General features: G+C 51.1%; 10 protein-coding genes across 10 annotated transcripts; 4 read left to right on the forward strand and 6 right to left on the reverse strand.

Moving 5' to 3' along the window:
- Window positions 1-410: 410 nt before the first annotated feature.
- On the reverse strand, window positions 411-2407 carry MIND_00707000 (AGC/RSK protein kinase; the record flags this gene model as incomplete). The annotated part of the gene is made up of 5 exons (XM_037363773.1): window positions 411-502; window positions 615-1808; window positions 1865-1940; window positions 1986-2136; window positions 2196-2407. 5 exons carry the CDS (start codon window positions 2405-2407, stop codon window positions 411-413), a joined length of 1725 nt encoding a protein of 574 aa, XP_037219417.1.
- A 260-nt stretch (window positions 2408-2667) lies between these two features.
- MIND_00707100 (AGC/RSK protein kinase) lies at window positions 2668-4832 on the reverse strand (the record flags this gene model as incomplete). The annotated part of the gene is made up of 9 exons (XM_037363774.1): window positions 2668-2832; window positions 2892-3033; window positions 3085-3182; window positions 3233-3321; window positions 3374-3440; window positions 3506-3615; window positions 3673-3972; window positions 4022-4154; window positions 4194-4832. 9 exons carry the CDS (start codon window positions 4830-4832, stop codon window positions 2668-2670), a joined length of 1743 nt encoding a protein of 580 aa, XP_037219418.1.
- A 335-nt stretch (window positions 4833-5167) lies between these two features.
- Window positions 5168-7846, forward strand: MIND_00707200 (uncharacterized protein; the record flags this gene model as incomplete). The annotated part of the gene is made up of 19 exons (XM_037363775.1): window positions 5168-5333; window positions 5381-5551; window positions 5596-5655; window positions 5708-5792; window positions 5840-5935; window positions 5985-6020; window positions 6071-6136; window positions 6190-6211; window positions 6265-6633; window positions 6683-6700; window positions 6747-6786; window positions 6838-6860; window positions 6914-6948; window positions 7005-7179; window positions 7233-7258; window positions 7311-7452; window positions 7508-7524; window positions 7583-7738; window positions 7786-7846. The coding sequence occupies 19 exons, from the start codon at window positions 5168-5170 to the stop codon at window positions 7844-7846; spliced, it is 1764 nt and encodes a 587-aa protein (XP_037219419.1).
- A 473-nt stretch (window positions 7847-8319) lies between these two features.
- MIND_00707300 (Mitochondrial 40S ribosomal protein) lies at window positions 8320-8744 on the forward strand (the record flags this gene model as incomplete). Its single annotated transcript, XM_037363776.1, has 3 exons — window positions 8320-8586; window positions 8634-8691; window positions 8740-8744. 3 exons carry the CDS (start codon window positions 8320-8322, stop codon window positions 8742-8744), a joined length of 330 nt encoding a protein of 109 aa, XP_037219420.1.
- A 45-nt stretch (window positions 8745-8789) lies between these two features.
- On the reverse strand, window positions 8790-10382 carry MIND_00707400 (uncharacterized protein; the record flags this gene model as incomplete). Its single annotated transcript, XM_037363777.1, has 8 exons — window positions 8790-8907; window positions 8956-9073; window positions 9119-9178; window positions 9227-9315; window positions 9363-10075; window positions 10120-10189; window positions 10243-10301; window positions 10353-10382. The coding sequence occupies 8 exons, from the start codon at window positions 10380-10382 to the stop codon at window positions 8790-8792; spliced, it is 1257 nt and encodes a 418-aa protein (XP_037219421.1).
- Window positions 10383-11513: 1131 nt separating this feature from the next.
- On the reverse strand, window positions 11514-11842 carry MIND_00707500 (DNA-directed RNA polymerase I; the record flags this gene model as incomplete). The annotated part of the gene is made up of 3 exons (XM_037363778.1): window positions 11514-11536; window positions 11588-11680; window positions 11740-11842. 3 exons carry the CDS (start codon window positions 11840-11842, stop codon window positions 11514-11516), a joined length of 219 nt encoding a protein of 72 aa, XP_037219422.1.
- Window positions 11843-12204: 362 nt separating this feature from the next.
- MIND_00707600 (uncharacterized protein) lies at window positions 12205-13031 on the forward strand (the record flags this gene model as incomplete). Its single annotated transcript, XM_037363779.1, has 3 exons — window positions 12205-12411; window positions 12461-12538; window positions 12591-13031. 3 exons carry the CDS (start codon window positions 12205-12207, stop codon window positions 13029-13031), a joined length of 726 nt encoding a protein of 241 aa, XP_037219423.1.
- A 242-nt stretch (window positions 13032-13273) lies between these two features.
- MIND_00707700 (G-patch domain-containing protein) lies at window positions 13274-14540 on the reverse strand (the record flags this gene model as incomplete). Its single annotated transcript, XM_037363780.1, has 5 exons — window positions 13274-13411; window positions 13462-13755; window positions 13804-13853; window positions 13913-14071; window positions 14120-14540. 5 exons carry the CDS (start codon window positions 14538-14540, stop codon window positions 13274-13276), a joined length of 1062 nt encoding a protein of 353 aa, XP_037219424.1.
- Window positions 14541-14737: 197 nt separating this feature from the next.
- MIND_00707800 (RNA-binding domain-containing protein) lies at window positions 14738-15894 on the reverse strand (the record flags this gene model as incomplete). The annotated part of the gene is made up of 4 exons (XM_037363781.1): window positions 14738-15193; window positions 15247-15601; window positions 15661-15737; window positions 15808-15894. The coding sequence occupies 4 exons, from the start codon at window positions 15892-15894 to the stop codon at window positions 14738-14740; spliced, it is 975 nt and encodes a 324-aa protein (XP_037219425.1).
- A 400-nt stretch (window positions 15895-16294) lies between these two features.
- Window positions 16295-19204, forward strand: MIND_00707900 (uncharacterized protein; the record flags this gene model as incomplete). Its single annotated transcript, XM_037363782.1, has 16 exons — window positions 16295-16779; window positions 16835-16899; window positions 16949-17190; window positions 17237-17305; window positions 17352-17417; window positions 17465-17529; window positions 17559-17573; window positions 17624-17631; window positions 17676-17701; window positions 17750-17801; window positions 17855-18016; window positions 18057-18268; window positions 18320-18502; window positions 18559-18635; window positions 18692-18816; window positions 18867-19204. The coding sequence occupies 16 exons, from the start codon at window positions 16295-16297 to the stop codon at window positions 19202-19204; spliced, it is 2190 nt and encodes a 729-aa protein (XP_037219426.1).
- Window positions 19205-19252: the final 48 nt, after the last annotated feature.

Raw genomic sequence — 19252 nt, forward strand, 5'->3', positions numbered from 1 at the left:
CCTCTATCGTATGTATTCTGGGGGTGGAATCGAAAGAAAGTTGAATTGGTGCATGTGGACCCAATATCAAGCGTCACAACGGAGCGAACATCTCATCAGACAATCGTATGACCGAGTCATGTTGACAGTTGTTTGGTTTGCAAGGGATACAGGGTGATGGTGACATGAATGGTATACGTGTTGTACAGCAGAGATAGCAAGAGAGAGTTATAAGGTCCAGAGCAACAGCAGCAGCGAAAACAATTCCAAGATGTGGTTGGCTGATCGTGAACAAAAAAAAATTGAGGGGGTCGTGTCGTCTTCCTTTCCAAGCAAGCAGTGTGGACAAAACGGAAAAAGCAACTCCCCACATCCATATGACACCCAAAAGATACTCCATCCGTCCTATTTTTTTCTTCTCTAGATCCGGTTCAGTCCTGCGACATTCCGCTGGGCGATTTGGCGTAATGCTGGTGCGACGGGAGGTGCTCGTTCATGGCGACATACCCAAAGTCCGGTGAGACTGGGGGAGAGTTTCGTTCAGTAAACCTGGTTTTCGAGGGACACTGCACGCGAGCAAGCATGCCACAATGAACAAAAGGACAGGACTGGTTGAACGCGGGGCTAACACTCACATCGATTGATATCCGTCTCTCCGTGGAAACCCTCTTGGACAGGAGGCGTGTTGGCCTGCGACGACGAGGTATGTGACGCGGCCGAAATAGACGAGGCAGCAGTGGACGGTCTGTTGTTATTGGGGCGCCAACTGTTGTTGCTATCGTCGTTGTTGCCAACCGGGCCGGAGACAGCAGAGTAGGCAAACTCTGCTTGACCACCGTTGTAATTGTTGTACGGATCAACAGCAGGGAGCTGTATCATGCTCCTTACCCTTGGTAGGTTGCTGTGATTGTCGTCGATCGGTTGCGGGGAAGAGGAGGGTCGTTGGTCTGGTGAGTGCTCATATGGACTTGGATAAGGACTCATGACCTGGCTGTGGCGACGAGGGCGACGGACGATCCCGAGTTGGCTGCTTGGATACGAGCCTTTCGAAGATGGCGGGCGCGATGGAGATAGGGGTCGGTGGTGGGACGAACTGGGGCGGGAGTAGTCGTCCTGATAAGCGGAAGAAACAGAGGACATCGAGTAGCCAGTTGTTGGACGACTGTCTGGTGACATTGAAGACGCACTGTGTTCCATGGGCATGGAAGAGAATGGGGAAGGGTAGGAAGTGTTGATGGTCGGTGCTGGCCGCGAATAACCGCCATTGCTGGGGTTCAAAAGAGAGGACAAGCTGCCGTTGTGGCTCGAGTAGTTGCCGTTATGTGATGGCCACTGGCCTTGCTCAGACGGATATGGGTACTGTGACGAGCCTGAGTAAGGCGGCATCGAGTTGAACGCGGGCGATGTCGGTGACTCGTCGCTTGGAGTGAGTGGATGGAGTGAATGTGTGGAATGGTGGTACATATTGCCGCTTCCATGGGCCATATGCGGAGATTCAGAGGGGACAGTCAAAGGAGGAAGAGCTGATCGCGCGTAACCACCCCCGTTCCACCCACTTGCACCAGAGCCTTGAATTATTGGTGGGAAGGCCCCAGGAGCAGAAAATCCCCGCGCACGTCCAATGTGGCCAGGTTTGTGAACAGAAGGACCAACAGTCGAAGGGACTGTCAGTGGCACTGGCCCCATTCCGATAGCAGAACGAGGCGGGGGAATCGACGAAGGGGAGTGCTCTGCATCACGTTTCCGTGGTTTTGGCAGTCGAGGAGGTACTCGACGCTTGAAATTGGCAACGACTTCGGGAGGCGAATGCCGATTCAGGGTTGGATGCGCTTAATCAGTAATGTCAGCGATCGAGGAAAAAACTGTTATAAAAAATAGAGCGTACACCACGTGCTAGCGTCGGGGTCGTCGATGGCGGGATCGACGTTGCGGAGGTTCACCTTTCGCATAAAACCATAGATCTGACAAGAAGTTTGTCAAAATTCGAAAGAAGCCTTCACACATACATTGAGTTGCCGGGAGAAGCTTGCGAAGCGGGACTGGCGATAAACATGGGGGAGAACATGCAAAGCAAGTTGCTCAGGTCGCTCTACAACGATATGTTCGCCTTGGGGGTCCCACCGAATCATGTGATGGTTTTCGGTGCGCTCAAGTAGCCTGGAAGGGGACAGAAAACGATAAACACTGGAGAAAGCGCGTAGAGACAGAGTGCTCACGCGTAGAGTTTTGTCAGAAATGTTGCTTGAGGCTTTGCTTCTGACTTTTGGGACTGCTCTGCTGATTTGCCAGCGCCTTCGTCTGTGTCGTGTACATCATCAGCAGACGAGTCGGAATGGTGATGTGGGTAGGAAGGAGGGTATTGGTCACGGGAGGGATAGGAAGGGTAAGGTCGAGAGGATTGGTCGACTCGCGGTGGAAAGAGGTCCATAATGGTTGGGTACAAGTTGGGCCGCGATGATGCTTTTGAGCAGACCCAAGATGTGTCACGTCGAGGTAACGCCGGCGGACTTCCTGGTCTGATCAAGCCAGATGCAATCGGCGTTGGCGCGTGGTTCGGGTGTCCGAGGACCGATTCGGATATTTACCCAACTTTGACTGGCTCGTGAGCTGGCTCGGCTCAACACTTTTTTTCCCACAGAAAACAAATCATTTTTTTCCCTGGGACGTAAAATGCCCCCATCCATCCACTCAGCTCTCAATTAACCGTGTAACACTGTTGAATGCAGAAAATGCTCCATCGTCCACCCCTCGACTCCGCCAGTTTCCATCGTCTCCATCTAGTTGTAGCGAATGGGACTCCTTCATATGTCGAAAGTTGACCGCATCTTGGCCGTTTGACGCGGTTGGAATGATCTGCAAAAAACACCACATGAGTCCTCTCTTGAGCTGCCGTCAGCGAAACCCAAACACACCGGCGGTCGGGTATTGCGTAGCAGTCCCCAGTTGATTTTCGCAAACCACTTGTGCTGCTTGACCTCGCTCGCACCACTCTTACTCCCTAACCGCGTCTTTTCCCGTTTGTCCAATAACCTTGTGATGCAATCCTTGCCAGCTCTAGTGATTTCTCGGTCTACCGTACGACAAAAAATAGTTAAACACACTCACGGTGAGACTTTGGGCGACTCCCTGAACTGGACCGCATTATCACGGATATTAGCAAACGTGTCATTACGCTCTGAGCCCTTGAATGGCGTCGTAGCGTACTTAAGAGTAACGTCAACAAATGCTCAAAAAGTCGATAGGCAAGACGTACTATCATCTCATAAATAAGGATGCCGAGGGTCCACCAGTCAACAGCCGCCGTGTGGCCTTGAGCAGCAATGACTTCCGGTGCAATATATTCTAGTCCGCGGTGGTCAACAACGTCAGTTTGACCCGACAACCCGCCACTAACCTTCCGTTCCAACGAATGAGTTTGTCCGAAAGTTGGCTGTACATGACATGGTATCCACGAGTGGGACCTGCAGGCAAAAACGAATCGTTAGCAATTCCGCCGTTAACGCACCTAAACGCCACACACACTCACCCCATTGGTCTCTGACTGTATCATCACAGGCATGCTACCAGGATCGTTCGACTGTTTCGCCAGATCAAAGTCGGACAGCATAATGTGGCCCGACTCGTGTAACAGGATGTCTACAAAACCTGATCAGTCCCCAACGAAAAATGAAAGGAAAAGAAAAAATCTCAGACTTTCTGGTTTGAGGTCCCGGTATATAAAACCCATGAGATGCAAATATTCCAATGCCGCTACGACCTCGGCCGCGTAAAACCGGGAAGCGTCCTCGGGCAAACATTTGCCGGGCCGTGTTTGAAGTGCGCGGAAGAACTCGCCTCCCATGCAATATTCCATGCAGAAAAACAGGTAGCCCTCGGACTGGAAAGAATGGTATAGCGTCACGATAAACGGATGATTTGTCGTCGCGAGAATCTCTTGTTCCGTCAATGCTCGCTTGATCTTCTTGCGCTCGATCATTTCCTTTTTCGAGAGCACTGTGGACCCATTTCAACACGCTCTGTCGACGGAACGGACGAGACGTACCTTTCATTGCGAAGAGTTTGTCTGTCTTCTTTTCTCTCACGAGATATACTTTGCCGACATCGCCCTTTCCAAGCATCTTAATCTTAACAAAGCTCGACGGCCCCACCTCGACCTGGACGAAGAGAATGAGATGCTGAAAGAATGCTGAGTCAGAGGAATCCGCCACACGTACCTGCCGGACTTTTATTGAGTTACTAGAATAAGTCCTCCGAAAAGCAACTTTGCCCGGACCCTCCAACATCCCATTGCTAACTCGCGGTGCGACAAGGTGATTCGGTCGACTTTGGCCGCGTGAGGAGCCAGAGGAGATTGTTTCGAGCGAATCGGTACCGTGTTCAAGAGAGCCGACATGGGGAACTGGGGGAACTATGTCGGCAGGTGCCAACATTCCGTTCTTGGTATTTGAACGGTGCCCAGAGAAGAGACCCTTGGCATTAGGAGCGGAGGCAACGCGACGTATGAAACGGGAGGCTGAAGCACCCATGGCCTTGGGGGAAAGAGGAGTGGCTCGGTTATTGGAAGGTGTAACGGTCCGTTTGTCGGGTTTTGACCGCTGTTTACCCAAAGCATCGACGGACTTTTGGTGGCGTGGTGGTCTTGGTCTGTCTGAGGAAGTAGAGTCGGATGAGGTTTCGTAGAAAGAGGCTGGGGTTGTTGTCGATGTTGTTGCTGAGGTAAGTGAAGGAGCAGGGGCAAGAGAGTGAGTATCTAGCGATAGTGTGGGCCCGCTGGGTTTACGAGGTATTCGGAATACGCTCTTCCAGGCTGGGGCTGAGTGAATTCGTGAAGAAGGGACATCGAGGGTGGACATGATTGGGAGTGGAAGGGATTGGTCACGCATCGGTTTCGCACGTCGGTCAAGACGGCGACCAGGAAAGACAGAAAGTTGCAGATTCAAGTTCAGTTTAAAGTGGCGCTGAAGAAGAATCCAAGCTGACACTGTCGATCTCGAGCTACGGCCAGTAGCGAGTTTCACTCCGTTCACACAGGGAACCCTGCTTTCCCTTTTCAAACATATAAAAAATCTCTCTCCCGCTATCAACGGAGCATTATAGGAATCGCGTCTATGCCTCTGTCACAGCACTCGTGCATTTCGCGACACCGCGCGTAATAAAAGCCGGTCCCGTTCGTTTCAAGAGAACGGCCATGTCTTCAGAAAACGACCCCCTATGCAAACCTTCTCCAGTCTCTTATAATGCCCTTGACGATTCCCCCCCTCCGTCTCCAGTCGTAGATCTTCCATCCCACCCCACAACAGACAAACTTTGGATTCTCGCTGGTCTTTATAGCGCCGTATTTTTGGGAGCGTTGGGTAACTTCACGGTCACGTCCTGTTAACCTTGATCTAACTATCTACAGACGGTAAGAAAAAAGGCATTCATGCGCGCTGGCAGACCACCAACATGCAACCAGGCACGATTGTGGCGACCCTTTTAACAGCGATTGGTTCTGACTTCAACAAATCGAACGAGGCCTCATATATCGGCACATCATACCTGCTATCTCTATGTTGCTTTACTCCTCTATACGGTCAGCCATTCTCTCTATCATGGGCTCATTTCAACGCATTGTAGGTCGTCTGGCCGATATTCTTGGCCGTAAGGGTGCGATGCTGCTTGCGCTATTCTTTTTCGGTAAGTATTATCATGGCCTTGTTGTGTAAACCCCTTAGGCCAAAACTATTAGGTTCCGGGACCATCTTTTGTGGCTTAGCCCCATCGATGGAAACGCTCATTCTGGCACGAGCAGTGGCCGGTATGGGCGGGGGTGGGTTAGTGTTTCCATCCTCCCTACTCTCGATTTTGACCATCTATTCAGTGTTATGACGGGTACGGTCGACTCATACTTGCGGCTGATAATCCTCATCGCCCTCCTTCTAGTGTCGACAATAGTAACTACCGACTTAATTCCTCTGTAAGTTTCCCTGACGATTTCTTCCTCCGACCTAACAGAGTCTTGTTAGCAAGCAACGTGGGCTATACCAAGGCCTCGCAAATATGTAAAAAAGCAGCCCCCCTCCAACCACCGTCTGCTCATCTCACTACGCAGATTGTTTGGTCTTGGTGCTGGGGTAGGCGGTCCTCTCGGAGGATGGGTTAATGACACATTTGGTTGGTCAGTCACCCCGTTTTGTTCTTGTCAGTCGGCTATCTCAACACATGTCCCAGGAGGTCGGCCTTCTACTTTCAGGTCGGTAAAGCTCTCCTTGTTCGGCGGACTCGACTAATGGGTTTTGCCACTAGGCCCCCCTGATGATTTTCAGCGCTACTTTGGTCGCCTGGAAGGTCAACATACAGCTGCCATCGGAAATCCAGGACCAACCACTTCATGAAAAACTGCGTCGTATCGACGTGCTGGGCTCCCTGACGCTCGTTGGCTTTGTCGGTTGCCTCCTCCTCGGTTTCAGCCTCAAATCAACCGAAGAACTCCCTTGGTCACATCCGCTCATTTATGGTCTATTTGCTTCCAGTGGTTCCTGCGGGGTCTTGTTCTTCCTAGTCGAAAAATATTGGGCATTTGCTCCGGTCATGCCGTTGCACCTCATAACGCAACGGACACCATTTGCCGTTTCTCTTTCCAATCTCTTTGCCAGTATGGCGGCGTTTTCGATGGCATGTCACTGACTCTTAATCTATGAACATTTGTTGACCGATGTTGCAGCTTTACAATGTTCCGCTGGTAATTATCATTTTGTCGTGTTGGCCCCTCGACTTATGCTTCTCAGTATCTTTCTGCAGTTAAATTGTACTCTTCAACCAGTGCCGGTGCGAGGTTCCGCTGTTTGGCAAACGTCTTGCTGAACTTTACTTGATGAGGCGCACACCTGATCCCACATTCGGTAAGCAACTCCTTCATTTCCCCAAGAGAGAATCGCTGAATGGAGTTTGCTAGATAGCTATACCTTGCGGGAGCGTGGCAGCCGGGTGGTCTGTCCATCTCCTTGCCGCGAAATAAAGATCAGCTCTCTCAAATGACTTCACAGGTTGATGCGGAGAACAGGGAAATTATATACGTTGACCATCGCGGCTGCTTCCTCCAGTCTCTTCGCCAACATCCTCGTGGTTTTCTGGAACGACCATACCGCGCCATGGCATCTGTGGGGAGATCTCGTGCCCCAAGCGCTGGGAATGGCTGCCTTCATAACCAGCACTCTTATCGTGCGCGCTCTTCTGCTTCTTTCTTCTCCTTCAAAAGTCCTGACCCTGTTTAGGCAATGATTGCTGGGGTAAATAGGGAGTAAGGACTCCCACCATCGTCTTTTTGCTTTCTTGATCTGATATGAATGCAGGGACATGCCTGTCGCGACTGGTATCACGTACCTCTTCAGAACAACTGGCCAAGCGCTAGGTGTTTCACTTTCAGGTACTCTTATGCAAACAGTGCTTTTGGAGAAACTCCGAGCAAGAATCCACGACGCCCACTCCGCCGAGGTCGGTTTTCCTGCCAATCAAAAAAAAAACACATCTGAACGTCATTCCTTCTCAGATTATCTATGAGATCCGGTAAGTACCTTCTTCAAGTCGAAACAGAGTTCAGAGCAATGACGGGTCGCTCTAACAGACATTCAGCCGCCAGCATACCAAATTTACCTCCCCAGTGGAGGCAAATCGCTGTAGACTCATATGGGGACGCCCTGCGGGTAGTCTTCATTTTCCAGGCGGCATTAGCACTGCTATGCCTGCTTGCTTGTATGCCCATCGAAGAAAATCCTTTGCCGTAAGGCCACAACTGGATTTTAAACGCAACGCTGACACATGCCGCAGCGGTTCCCCTCCGGCGTTACGGCCTTCCGAGAGTAGGACTAGTCTTGACGAACAGCCATAGCGTTTGAGCAGTAAACCGGATGTATTTGTATTGGGACAATGCGAAGATTTCCAAAACTCGATATCTATTCTTCCTGTTGATCATTTTGGTTGGGGCCGGACCTCCTCGATCCACCGCCTCGAAGGGTGTTTTGCGACCGTGATTTGAGCGGGAGCCAAACTGGCTGGTTTCTCAGGGTCATCGTCGTCTTCGGCGTGGCGGCCCTTGAGCGGCCGTGCAGGACACGGTAGAATGTTTGACGCGGACACGGTAAGCACGGCAGCAACAAAAGTCACGCCAAAAAGAGACGACACGAATTGGCGCTGTTGGGTAAATCGCAGAGCTCGGTACATTTATAGTAGCGGTGGTGGTGGTTTCTGTCAAGTGTTGGTTATCGACGGACAGAAACGCAAACCAGACGCAAACCCACCATGAGCGGAGGAAGAGAAGGAGCGTGACCGCCGTCGTCACACATCATCCCGACTTGACCCAAAATGTCGATGGCCAACGCGAACAAGGCTATGCGCAATGTGCGCATTATGCGAGACGTGAAAGCTCGCAAGGGCGTCCTCAACAACGAAGTCGCTCGGCGAGCTTATCTATATGTCGCTCGCAATACTACTCTCCCGCCACAAGTTCGCCACCAGGCGCAACTCCAACTGAATACTTTCGACAAGTACTCCCGTCCCACCACCGTCAAAAACCGCTGTTCAGAAACGGGTCGAGGGAGGGGTATCATCAGCGAATTCGCGTTATGTCGTGTGCGTTGTCCACTTTTCATCCTAAATTCAGGCTCACAAGACTCTAGTTCCAATTCCGATTACGAGCGTTACATGGTGAACTGAATGGTGTCCGCAAAGCTTGCTGTGTGTCTTTTTATCAATTGTCCAATAATACCGTCTCACAATTACCAGGGTAAACTAGACGCTCTTTTGTACAGACCAAGAGATACATTATGTGCCCCTCAAGTAGCTGCAGGAGTATTCTCCGCACTCGTAAGATCAGCAAGACGAAGCTCAAGCTCGGCCCGCTCTCTTCGCCAACGGTTGACAACGTTGAGTGTTGCAGGATCGACCAAGAATCTACCAACCGTCAGAACTGTAGGCACCCTGGGAAGCAAGACATCATACGCATATTGCCGAAGCCACTTCTCGCTGATTTCCCAGTTGGTGTGTGCAAGCACATCGTCTCCATGAATCGTGACAGCATTGCGGTAGTCCAGCAAGCAGTCGACAAGGTCGAAACGACCTATGGGACATAAGAATGACCTCAAATCGAACTGCTATGACATACCTCTGAGAAGAATCATGCGATCTCTGAGCTCAGGATGGAGAATTCGGTCAATCACACTTTCTAAGTTCACGATAAGAACGCAAAAAGCGACACTAAGCCATTCCGTACCATGCGGGACAGTACGTTGTACCAATGTCGGTCGCAACGAAGATGGTAAACAGTAATTGGTGTTGCGCTTGTAGTTATCCAGGTGATAACTGCCATATCATTCAGCAAGGCCATAGTAGAGACGACAAACACGCACTGAATGAGCTTATATGCCTCGCTCTTATTCGGATCGTCATCGTCTTCAACCTGTTCCGCCGACAACTGACTTGGGGTTGCTTGAGGCGGCGGCGGCTGAATAGGAGTTTGGGTTGTGGAGGTGGAGGAGAAATTCATGGGAGGGAGGTTCGTGTCAACGCCCATAGCGGGGAGGTACGATGACGGATAACCGGACTGAACTGGAGGCGCAAATGCTCCTGGTTGGTTGGAGGTTGGCGAGGGATTGCTGAATATGGGCGACCCATTCGAGCCGTTGCGCATCAGGTCAGTAAAGAGGTTGGGATTGTCAGCGCGACCATACATGGTGTTGGGGAGTGGGGTGTTCATAAGGTAACCATTTGGATCCGGGTCTTCTGGACGGGTCTTCTTGCGCGACGATGAACTTGGCTCGTCATCGGCTGTGCGCTTCTGTCCAATAGAGACAGGGTCGCTGACCTTTTTGCGACGCTGATAACCTTGCCAGGCGGTGTCTGTTTCTGACCTATTAATAAAATTGTTGAAGTCCTGAAGATCCCAGCCAAGTTTGGGGAGGAGGCCTCCAGCGCCCTCGCCAATGAATGCCCCAAGACTACGAAGCAGAGTGCGAAGCGTCTGGTTTTCTTCCATCAAGTCTTTGAGCATATTGCGCATTTCAGTTACAGCTTTGTCGGCGCCGCCTGAAAGAATTTCGACACGGGTCTCCAGATCGCGAATCTACGGTGGCCAGTCAGCAGGGGTCAAGGGAAAAGTGAGGCTACCTTTTGCTGCTTTCTCAGACGGAACTCGCGCTGTGCGATGCGGTTTTGGTCCCGCCTGGCTGCCTGGGAGCTGGACAGCGTAAGCATGGTTGACCTTGCGGTGACGAGGTGGGGATGACTCACTTTGGGTTCTTCTTGCGTCCTGGCTTTCCTGGCGCATTGACATCATCCATATCGCTGTCCTAGCCGATTTTAGTCCATTTACTGACGCCATACGGGAGGAGCGAGCCCACATTGTCGATGGAGAGGCTTCGCTCGGTCATGGCGATTGGTAAGACAGTTTAGGTCACTAACTGTGACGCAGATCATTGATCATCACGGGTCTGAGAAGTATTGATTATCTAAGGTTTTTCGGCGGTGAGGCAGCAACTTTACCAGGAGGAAGAGCTTGGGAAGGGCTATCTTAAGACGAGGACAGAAGTTGAGTTGGTGTCTCGAAGAAGCCGACACTCAGGAATTTCCTTCTTTGGGTTCTTGGCGAACTGAACCTGGAGCCAATCGATAGGATACAATCTTATCTACACGTGCGACAGAAATGCCCGGCTCATGCCGATGGTCATCTTATTTAGTTTATTGCCCCCAGAGTAGCGTGCCCAACATATCCTTGCCCATGAACACCACCGTCAGCCTCCATTTCCACTTCTACAAGCCTGACGAAATTCGTACTCTGCGCATTTCGAGACGTCTGATTGATGGCACAAGTGTCGAGATGTATGAGGTAACCCTCCGTCGTCTGGCTGTAATTAGAAATCTGAGTTGACAAGTTTTATCACTCGGATTTGGGCTATGGGACAGGGGGGACCACTTTCCAACGTAAAAACCTCGTTACGGACGTTTGGGAACCTGCAGGGGAGATATCTTGGACAGCACGCACCAACTGTAGGGTGTCACTTTTGACATTGTTGCCACGACTCATTTGAGCGATGAGCTAGGTATCGTCCAGTTTGGTATCGACGAGGCAAGAGTGGGTAGCTTGAAACGCCAGCTGATTGGTTACAGGTGCACATTCGAGATCTTAGAAAAGCCAAGAAATCAAGCAGCAAGTTGCGCGCTGCCAAAACGTTCAGGATCCCTTGCTGAAGCTTTGAACGTTGAACAGGTCAAGACGATTCAAGGTCGGTGGATCAGAGTACAAGTGGAAAATAGCAGCATCACAAGAGAGGGACCTGTTTGTGAGTTTACACCCTACATCTGTCGACGGGTTATTGAGGAGATGTGAGTGTGTTGACTCGCGGAGAAGGACGGTGGCAACATGGACGCATGATGAAACAACCTTACGCGTGGGCGCAGCCGTGGAAGAGATCCTCGATCGAGTAGTGGTGACATGTCTCCTGAATCTGTTTATCAGACAGCAAGGAATGTGGTGATACGAATTGGAAACAAATGTTTATGAGTCAACGAGCTTCAAATTGCACCACTGTTCAAGGTAAAAGTAAACAGCCAGCGAGACAAGATGATGGAGACCAACTTCGCTTAGTCCTTTTCTTGTACATGATACGATGACCACACTCGCGACAACGGATGGGTTCGCGCGATTTGATTTCGTTTGTTGCCCCACAGTCTAAAATCCCGTCAAAGATCAGCAACGACAAGTCAACAAACGACGGGGTGAGTAAACACCGGCGCAGTTGTACTCCATTTGTTCCTTCGGTGGAGCAAAAGTCCCCGTTGTGTAGTTACTGCTTTGTCCATGTGTTGCATTCTGCTGTTGTTGGCCGCTCATGGTCCCAGGTCAACGTTCAAGTTGTTGTGACATGATGGATGCGGTTTCGAAACAGGACCAAACTGTTGGCTGTGCTTAATGCTTGCTTGGTCCCCCACCACCCAATATTCTGGCTTTGTTATCGTCTCTAGGATTCAACGCGTCGTTATCTCTCAGTTTGGCTATTAGACCCTTGCCGAGATCTGTTTCCAGTCAATAATAACCGGAGTCTTTTTCTTTTCAAGGCACAAGAGAAATCAAAGGATTGCCTTGTCAACGCAACCGTGAGGCCCGTAACCATCTTGAGCCTTTATATATCTCGTAGACAGCTCAAGGGTCTTTCAAGGTCCGCTTCCTTCTCGATACCCTTTCAAGTCGTAGACATGGCTAACACCACTACACTTCCTTCCTTCGTCGAGCTCATGGCTTCCCTCGGTTTGGATCAGGCCCAGGACCGCTCCCCTTCATCGTCCCCTTCATCTTCACCTCGTGCTACACCACCTTCACCTTCAAAGTCTCGCTCAAATCCTTCTCTCCGCGACTCAGCTGCATCTCGTAACCGCCTTGCCCGCTATAACCCGTACTCCCCGGTATTTCATTTTTCTCAGTCTTATTTTGATCCACCTAACCGGATAACAGAAGCTGTCTGAACGCCGAGGCAGTCTGTCCTCATTATCCTCGTCTTCTTCATCTGACTACGAGCGCCCTATCGTACGGGTGCGTTGGATTAACCAATCAGTTGAAACTTTCCAAACCAATTTGTTTCCAGGCATATTCGACTTCACCACACCCACCTTCCTCTCCCCGTGCCCGCAGACGGCATGGCAACAAGCTCACTGTGAACGTTTTCGGCTCCAATTCAGACTTGGCTGCCAACACCCCCATCTCAAGTTATGTGCGCCGAAAGACCCCTGGCGCATCACCAACTTCGCCCACCTTCCCTCGGGAAGCGCTTGATTACTCTCCTTCATCGTCACCCATGCCTTTCAGCATACCCACTCTACCGACCCTTTTCCCTAGATCGGCGAGCTCAGAGTCCTTCCCACTCACTCCAAATTCGGACATCTCTTCGACCAACAACTCCCCGAACCCTGTCACCAAACCTCTTCCTGATGAAGAGCGGTTATATTTCCATCGCACCTACCATACCGGCGTACGAATCTCGTCGCCACCCATGTCAGAGGGTCGCTTTCCACGCGCCCAGTCATGATTGCACTACGGTGCAATCGGACTTGTACTTTTAGCCTACCCTTGTAAAACACCCACAATCCATTCGGACTACCACATTCGTTTATTCGCTTTCGCACTTAGGTTATTATTTTCCTGGTCGGGTCGTCCTTCCTTATAGTTGACTGCTGTATACCTCAAAGCCATCGTAAAAGCTGGCGTTCAGAATGGTACAAAAAGCGTTCTGATTCGAGAGCACAAAAATAAAGTCCCTAAACGAGGGTCCTAATCGTGGGCATCTTCACTCTCCCCAGGACATTGATTCCCTAGATCTTCTGCGTTCTCGTACCGGGTGCCGCACCAGAAGCAATAATAATAGTTATCTCGGAGGTAAGACAGAACCATCTCCAGCCTGTCGCTAGCCTAGACGGCGTCAACACATCAGGTTTAATATTAATGCGACGACGACTGACCTGGAGACGTAGAAAATGGGAGGTTTCTTCCAAGACTTCCGATGGAAACTCTTGTTCAATAGCTAGAGTAGGAGCTGAGTTGCCGTCGTCAGTCAGTTCCCCGAGCGGTTGAAGGGCATCAGCAGCCATCTGTCGTCGGAGTCTCGCCGCATCGATACGGTCAGTCTTGTTGCTGTCGGAGCCTTGTTTAGTTTCTGATGAGACTTCAAATGTCGTCGTGTATAAACTCAAGGCTTCAAATAGACCGGGCGGGAATGTGTCTGGCTCGCGCGGATTGACCCAGAGTGCATTAAACTGTCGGGATTATGTAACTTGACAATCAGTTGGAGGGGACAAACTCACGACTTTACCTGCCTTCTCATCAAGACTCACGCATGTACGTTGCGCAGGCACTAAAGGCGCGGGAGCGGTCAATGACATAAGCAGGACAGCAACAAAGGATATAATTTACCCAGTCGCCCTTCAGCGCGTCGCTCCTCATATTCTTGTCTAGCCCGATCTCGGAAGTCGCGATTTCGGGTGTCATCGGCCATTTTGGCCATTTTAGCGACGCGCTCTGCAAAAGAAGGAGATCTCGCGCGTTTCACTCCCAGTCCAATACCCCGCTTGCCTACAGACATATATTAGACCCTTTATGGATATTTCGAGGCTTATTCACCAGCCCATTCGTTTATTGGCAGTGGATCTGCTTTATTATGCCTCGTTTCCGTGTCGGGTTGATCAACGGGACTAGCTGGTCGCTCGGGTTGCGCGTCTGTTTGGTTGTCGTCCGGATTGCCCAGTGTTTGCCCAGGTTTGAAGCCCATCTTCATCATAATGGACAACGCTTTGTTACCCGAACTGAGACCAGCATCCTCGTCCTCTTTTGCACGCGTGAATAGACTCTTGTTGAGCCCCTCTTCACGCGATTCAGCCTCGCGTTGTCGCCGGCCCTTGACCCGATTCTGTTCATTCTTTGCTCTTGACTTTTTCTCTGCTTCTTTGCGGAGCTGCGAGTAGGATTTGGGCCCAGAGGAAGTGCTCGGTTCAACAAGAAATTTGTCAAGGTTTGCAAGGTAATCGTCTTCGTCGTCTGACATCAGTGCAATAAACCAAGAGCACGATCACGCGTCACAACTAATCCGTAAAAAAATTGTATCGTGATTGGTACCGAACAGCAACACGTTAACATACTTAAAGAAGCGTAAACAGGACGAAACGCATCAGTGTTTGCGATTTAGCGACAAGCACCGTCGAAATGAGAGCGAGAGGTATTGTGGGAGAATCATCAACATCATTAAGCGGTGGCGGGGGCAGTAGGCTTCTCCTCATCGTCGTCGTCGCGGGGAGTGTTGACTGCAATCTTGACGGCAATTGCGCGACCACCGACATCTTTTCCAGTAAGTGCCTCAATAGCCTTCTTCTGTTCCTCCTCGCCTCCGACATCGACAAAGCCATAACCTTTGCTCTTGCGAGGCTGGCCCCAGCGACGGCGGACAATACGGGCAGAAACAACTTTGATGCCGGCATCGGTGAAGAGGGCAGAAAGGCCGGCATCATCGATGTTGAATCCAAGGTTAGCAACGAAGAGCATGCTCTTAGATTGCTCGCCAACCGGGTCTTCACCAGCTGGACGGGGAACACGAGGAGTCTTGGGCTTGCGAGGACGGGGAGTCTTCTTGGCTTCAGTGGTGGCAGAAGCCTCACCCTCCGTTGGGGCGGCAGCAGCAGCAGCTTCAGTCTTGGGCTTTTTCTGAGTAGAAACAATGTTAGCGAAATGAAAGGAGTAAACAAATAACAACATACAGCGGCCTTCTTCTTCTTTTTCTTGGGCTTGGCCGCCTCGTCGGTCCCAGCAGCAGCTTCGGCCTTGGTTGCGTCGCCGTTTGCTTCTGCTTCTGAAACTTCGCCGGGGACAGCTTTGCTGCCTCGCCTGCCGGGCTTTCTCTTTGCCTTCTTCTCTTTCTTCTCCTTTTCTTTCTGTTCAGATGGCTTTGCGACCTCGACGATTACTTGACGACCGTCGAGCTCCTTCTTGTCCAAAGCCTCGACAGCCTTTTGAGCGGCCTCGGCAGTGGAGAGCGCGACAAAGCCGTAGCCTGCAGAACGAGGAGGGACGTTCTCCCGTCCACTGTTGCGGATGATGACTTGGACGGAGAGACTGGGGGGTCGTGTTAGCAAAAAAAAGATGGGATAGGCTGTGTATTTGATGCCACGTACATGTCGCTCTGAACTGGCGCAAAGAACGTCTTCAGCCCCTCTTCCGTAGTAGAGTACGCGAGGTTTCCAGCGAAGACCTAACAAGTGAGTTTTGAGTCATCCAAGTCGCCACACACACACAAAACGTGGTTGTCATGTCATGCCTACCTTGAAACCAGGGACTTCCTGCTTTTCCTGCGTGACGGGAGTAGCGCCGTTCTCGGTGACTGGGGCGGCGGAGGGGGCTTCCGACATATTAGGGGGGATGAACTGGGTTTGTTTGGGTGAGCTGAGGGAACCGGTTTTTTTGTCGTCAAACTTGGAGGTTAAGAAGAGACCCTGCCGAGTGATGGATGCCCTTTATAATGACGTGCCGTTTCCATGACAGGATCTCAGGCCGCCCTTGTTTTGCTTTCCCTGCTCGCGTGCAAGACGCTTTTCATCTCTTTGCGGTACCCACTTGCTCTTCCGCATTGGTTCATCCATTTTTTGTGTGGGGTTTAAACGCAAAGTTTATCTGGTTGCCAAGCTTCGACAAAAGCTTGGCTCGACATTTTGATGAGCAACTGTCACGTCATGTCACACTCACACCTTTCTGCCTCCAACCGCCATCCCTGGCCCGACACTCTTTTCTCATCCTCAATCCGACCTCTCAATGGCTCCCTCTAGCCTCCTTAGCATTGTTTCTGTGACCCTCCTCGCTGTTCTCAGCTCCACGGTCCCTTCATCAGTTAACGCTGTTTCGCTGCAATCCGGTAATGTCGTCAGGAGCCACCACGACATCGCTGTTGCCCGCTCTGTCCGCAAACGGGCTAGCAATGCCAAACGCTGCAAGCCCCGTGCAGCCTCGTCTGCATTAGAGAGCAAGCCTTCCACAGCGCCCAAGAAGGACGAGCCTGCCAAGCAACCCGCTCAGCAACCCTCCAACGACAACAAGAATAACAACAACAACAACGGCGGCAACAAGGGCAATAACAACAACAACAATAACAACAACAACAACAAACCCCCCAGCGGCGGCAGCAGCACGGGCCCCGTCACTGTCGGAAACGGTGTTCAGCTCCGCGGCAAGGCTTGCCTCGCATGGCCCAACTACAACTACAACAAGCTGTCTTCGTGGCAGGGTAAGAACGTTGGCCTGTGAGTAATTTTTTTCGACCATCAACCTGACATCGCCCTGAAACCCGATTTCCAGCATCTACAGTTGGGATGCAAGCAAAATCCCCGGCGCTGATGAGCTTGGCTTCACGTATGCACCCAGTACGGCCAACTTTCCCCTTTGATTCCGATCAGTCCTGATGCGCAGCAGTGTTGTGGGGCTGGAAGAATGCCGAAGACTTCAAGGCCAAGACTGTTCCCGGCTACGCGAAGATTGCTCTTGGCCCTAACGAACCTAACGAAGTCGGCCAGAGCAACATGGATGCCTGGAGTGGTATCCAGATCTGGAGGCAGTACATGCTCCCCCTTGCCTCCAAGGGCTACACCCTCCTCTCTCCTGCCATGTCGTCCCGCCCCAACGGCAAAGACTGGATGAAGACTTTCATGAACAACGTCCGTAGTATTTCCTTTTTCAGTGACTCCAGCTCATCGTTTCTAGTGCGGAAATGACTGTGCTGTCAGCGGTATCGCCACCCATTACTACGGCACCGACCTTCAGGAATTCAAGGCTGGTCACTCGTTTTTGCCATTGCTCTACATTTCAACGGTTATAGAACTACATTACTTACTGGCACGACACCTACAACCTCCCCGTCTACATTACCGAATACGCTGATCAGGTATGAAACTGTACCATCATCACTTCCGTTTACTCACTCGACCGAAGAACTTCAACGGTGGCAGACAAGCTACCATGGATGAGATCTGGGCATTCATGGTCGGGGCTACCGAGTTCGTCAACTCGAAGGATTGGATCAAAGCCCACTGCTGGTTCGGTATGTGTTGTGCCTACCTAGGCAGGCCTTTACTCATTCACGGGACATAGGCGCCATGGTGGGAATGGACAATGTCAACCCCCTCAACAAACTGATGAACAGTGCGGGCAATGGCCCTAACGACCTCGGTATGAACATTTCAACCATCTTGGCATAGTTACCGAGTCTTTTTGCAGGCTCTTACTTCATCAACAACTAAGTGGCCGTTCACTCGACGCTTGTGCATATGTTTGTTGTTCTTTTTCTCAAAAATTAGCTATCGTTGACCTTATCCACATCAGCCACTCTAACCGCATATCCTAATGGCCCTACCATCTATACCGAGCAATTGTTCTTACCTTTTCTTTCGCAACCAACGCTTGAGACCCGCGTTTTTCCTGGCCACGCCAGCTGTGGCCGTTTGTTCTCTGCCGTAGCAGGCTTATGGCTATCTACTCTCGAATGTACCCACCCGTAGAGTCTGGCAATCACATACTACTGTAGTTTTGTGTTTGGAACAAATGTTGACTGATGTCACTTCTTTACTTGGAACCATCATGGTCAAACATCTGCCGCCGACCATCAAACATCTGTTGACTCTGCGCAATCCGAATTCACTACCTCCACCATCGGCTTCCAAGCTACAAAGTGTATTGACGAGCTCCTACCGAAGCGCTCTAGATCGCAACGCCACTACAGCATGGCTCGTTCTGACGGTAGACCTTGACCCGCCATAATTTCGGTCCGAATCCCACTCGGTGTTGCAGGCATGTACTCTGACAACGGTAAATCGTCCGTCAACTATGGCCCAATTATACCGCTTCATTCGCCCAAGCGATGCTGCTTCGCGAAGCACTGGGGCCAGCTCGAGTCTGGGCGAGGCAATTAATAAAGCAGCTCTTGTCCGCGAAGCCGTCCTCAAGAGTGTCATTTTTGTTGGAGTCCCGCGCGTGAGGCAGATGCATATACTTCACAGAAAACTGCGGTCCTAATAGGAAGATACTAGGTCATTCTGTCGTTCGCCGCGTTCAATGAGGCTCTGGATGCCGATGTGAGAGCGGCCTTGCGGACAACTTCTCGCCGGTGAGAGTTTGTTTTACTCAGGCTGATTTCTGTCTTAGTTTGTTTGGTTTGGTCAGCGATGGCACTTCGAGGAATATCGACACGACCGTTGAACGCGGCAAGGCCTTATGGCGCTCCATTTACACGCCCCATGCAGAGAAATTGCACGACAAGCTAGGGTCTTATCACCCCGACTTTATCTGTGCGTGACCGATTTCTTTGTCAATCTGGCCTTCTAACACGAGGCCCCAGCTTTCATTATCCAGAGTTACGGCACAGTGCTTTCGCCTTTGCCAGGCGAGACGAGATCCGCAACAGATTTGAGTGGCCGCGACGATCCCGACCAAGGCAATCTTAGCCGTACAATGGGGTCGGTTGTCGGAATAGCCTGTCTCCGCGCCGAAGAGCGAGTTGTCCCCCAGCTTACGAGTCACGTTTTTGGGCTGCTCAAGGCACGCGAAATAGAAGGAAAGAGCGAGGAGGATAGCTGGTTAGCGAGCGACGAAGGCACCGAGTGGGTCATCCGCACGGTCGATGAGATCGTCGAAGTCGTCAAGTCAGAAGACAGTCTTGCCCAGGTGAAATTGTGACGAGTTTTTTTGCATCGTGTTGGCGGAAATTTCATTGTAATCTGATGT

Source organism: Mycena indigotica (assembly GCF_014461135.1).
Source record: "Mycena indigotica strain 171206Taipei chromosome Unknown Mind.scaff0006, whole genome shotgun sequence".
Lineage (NCBI taxonomy): Eukaryota > Fungi > Basidiomycota > Agaricomycetes > Agaricales > Mycenaceae > Mycena > Mycena indigotica.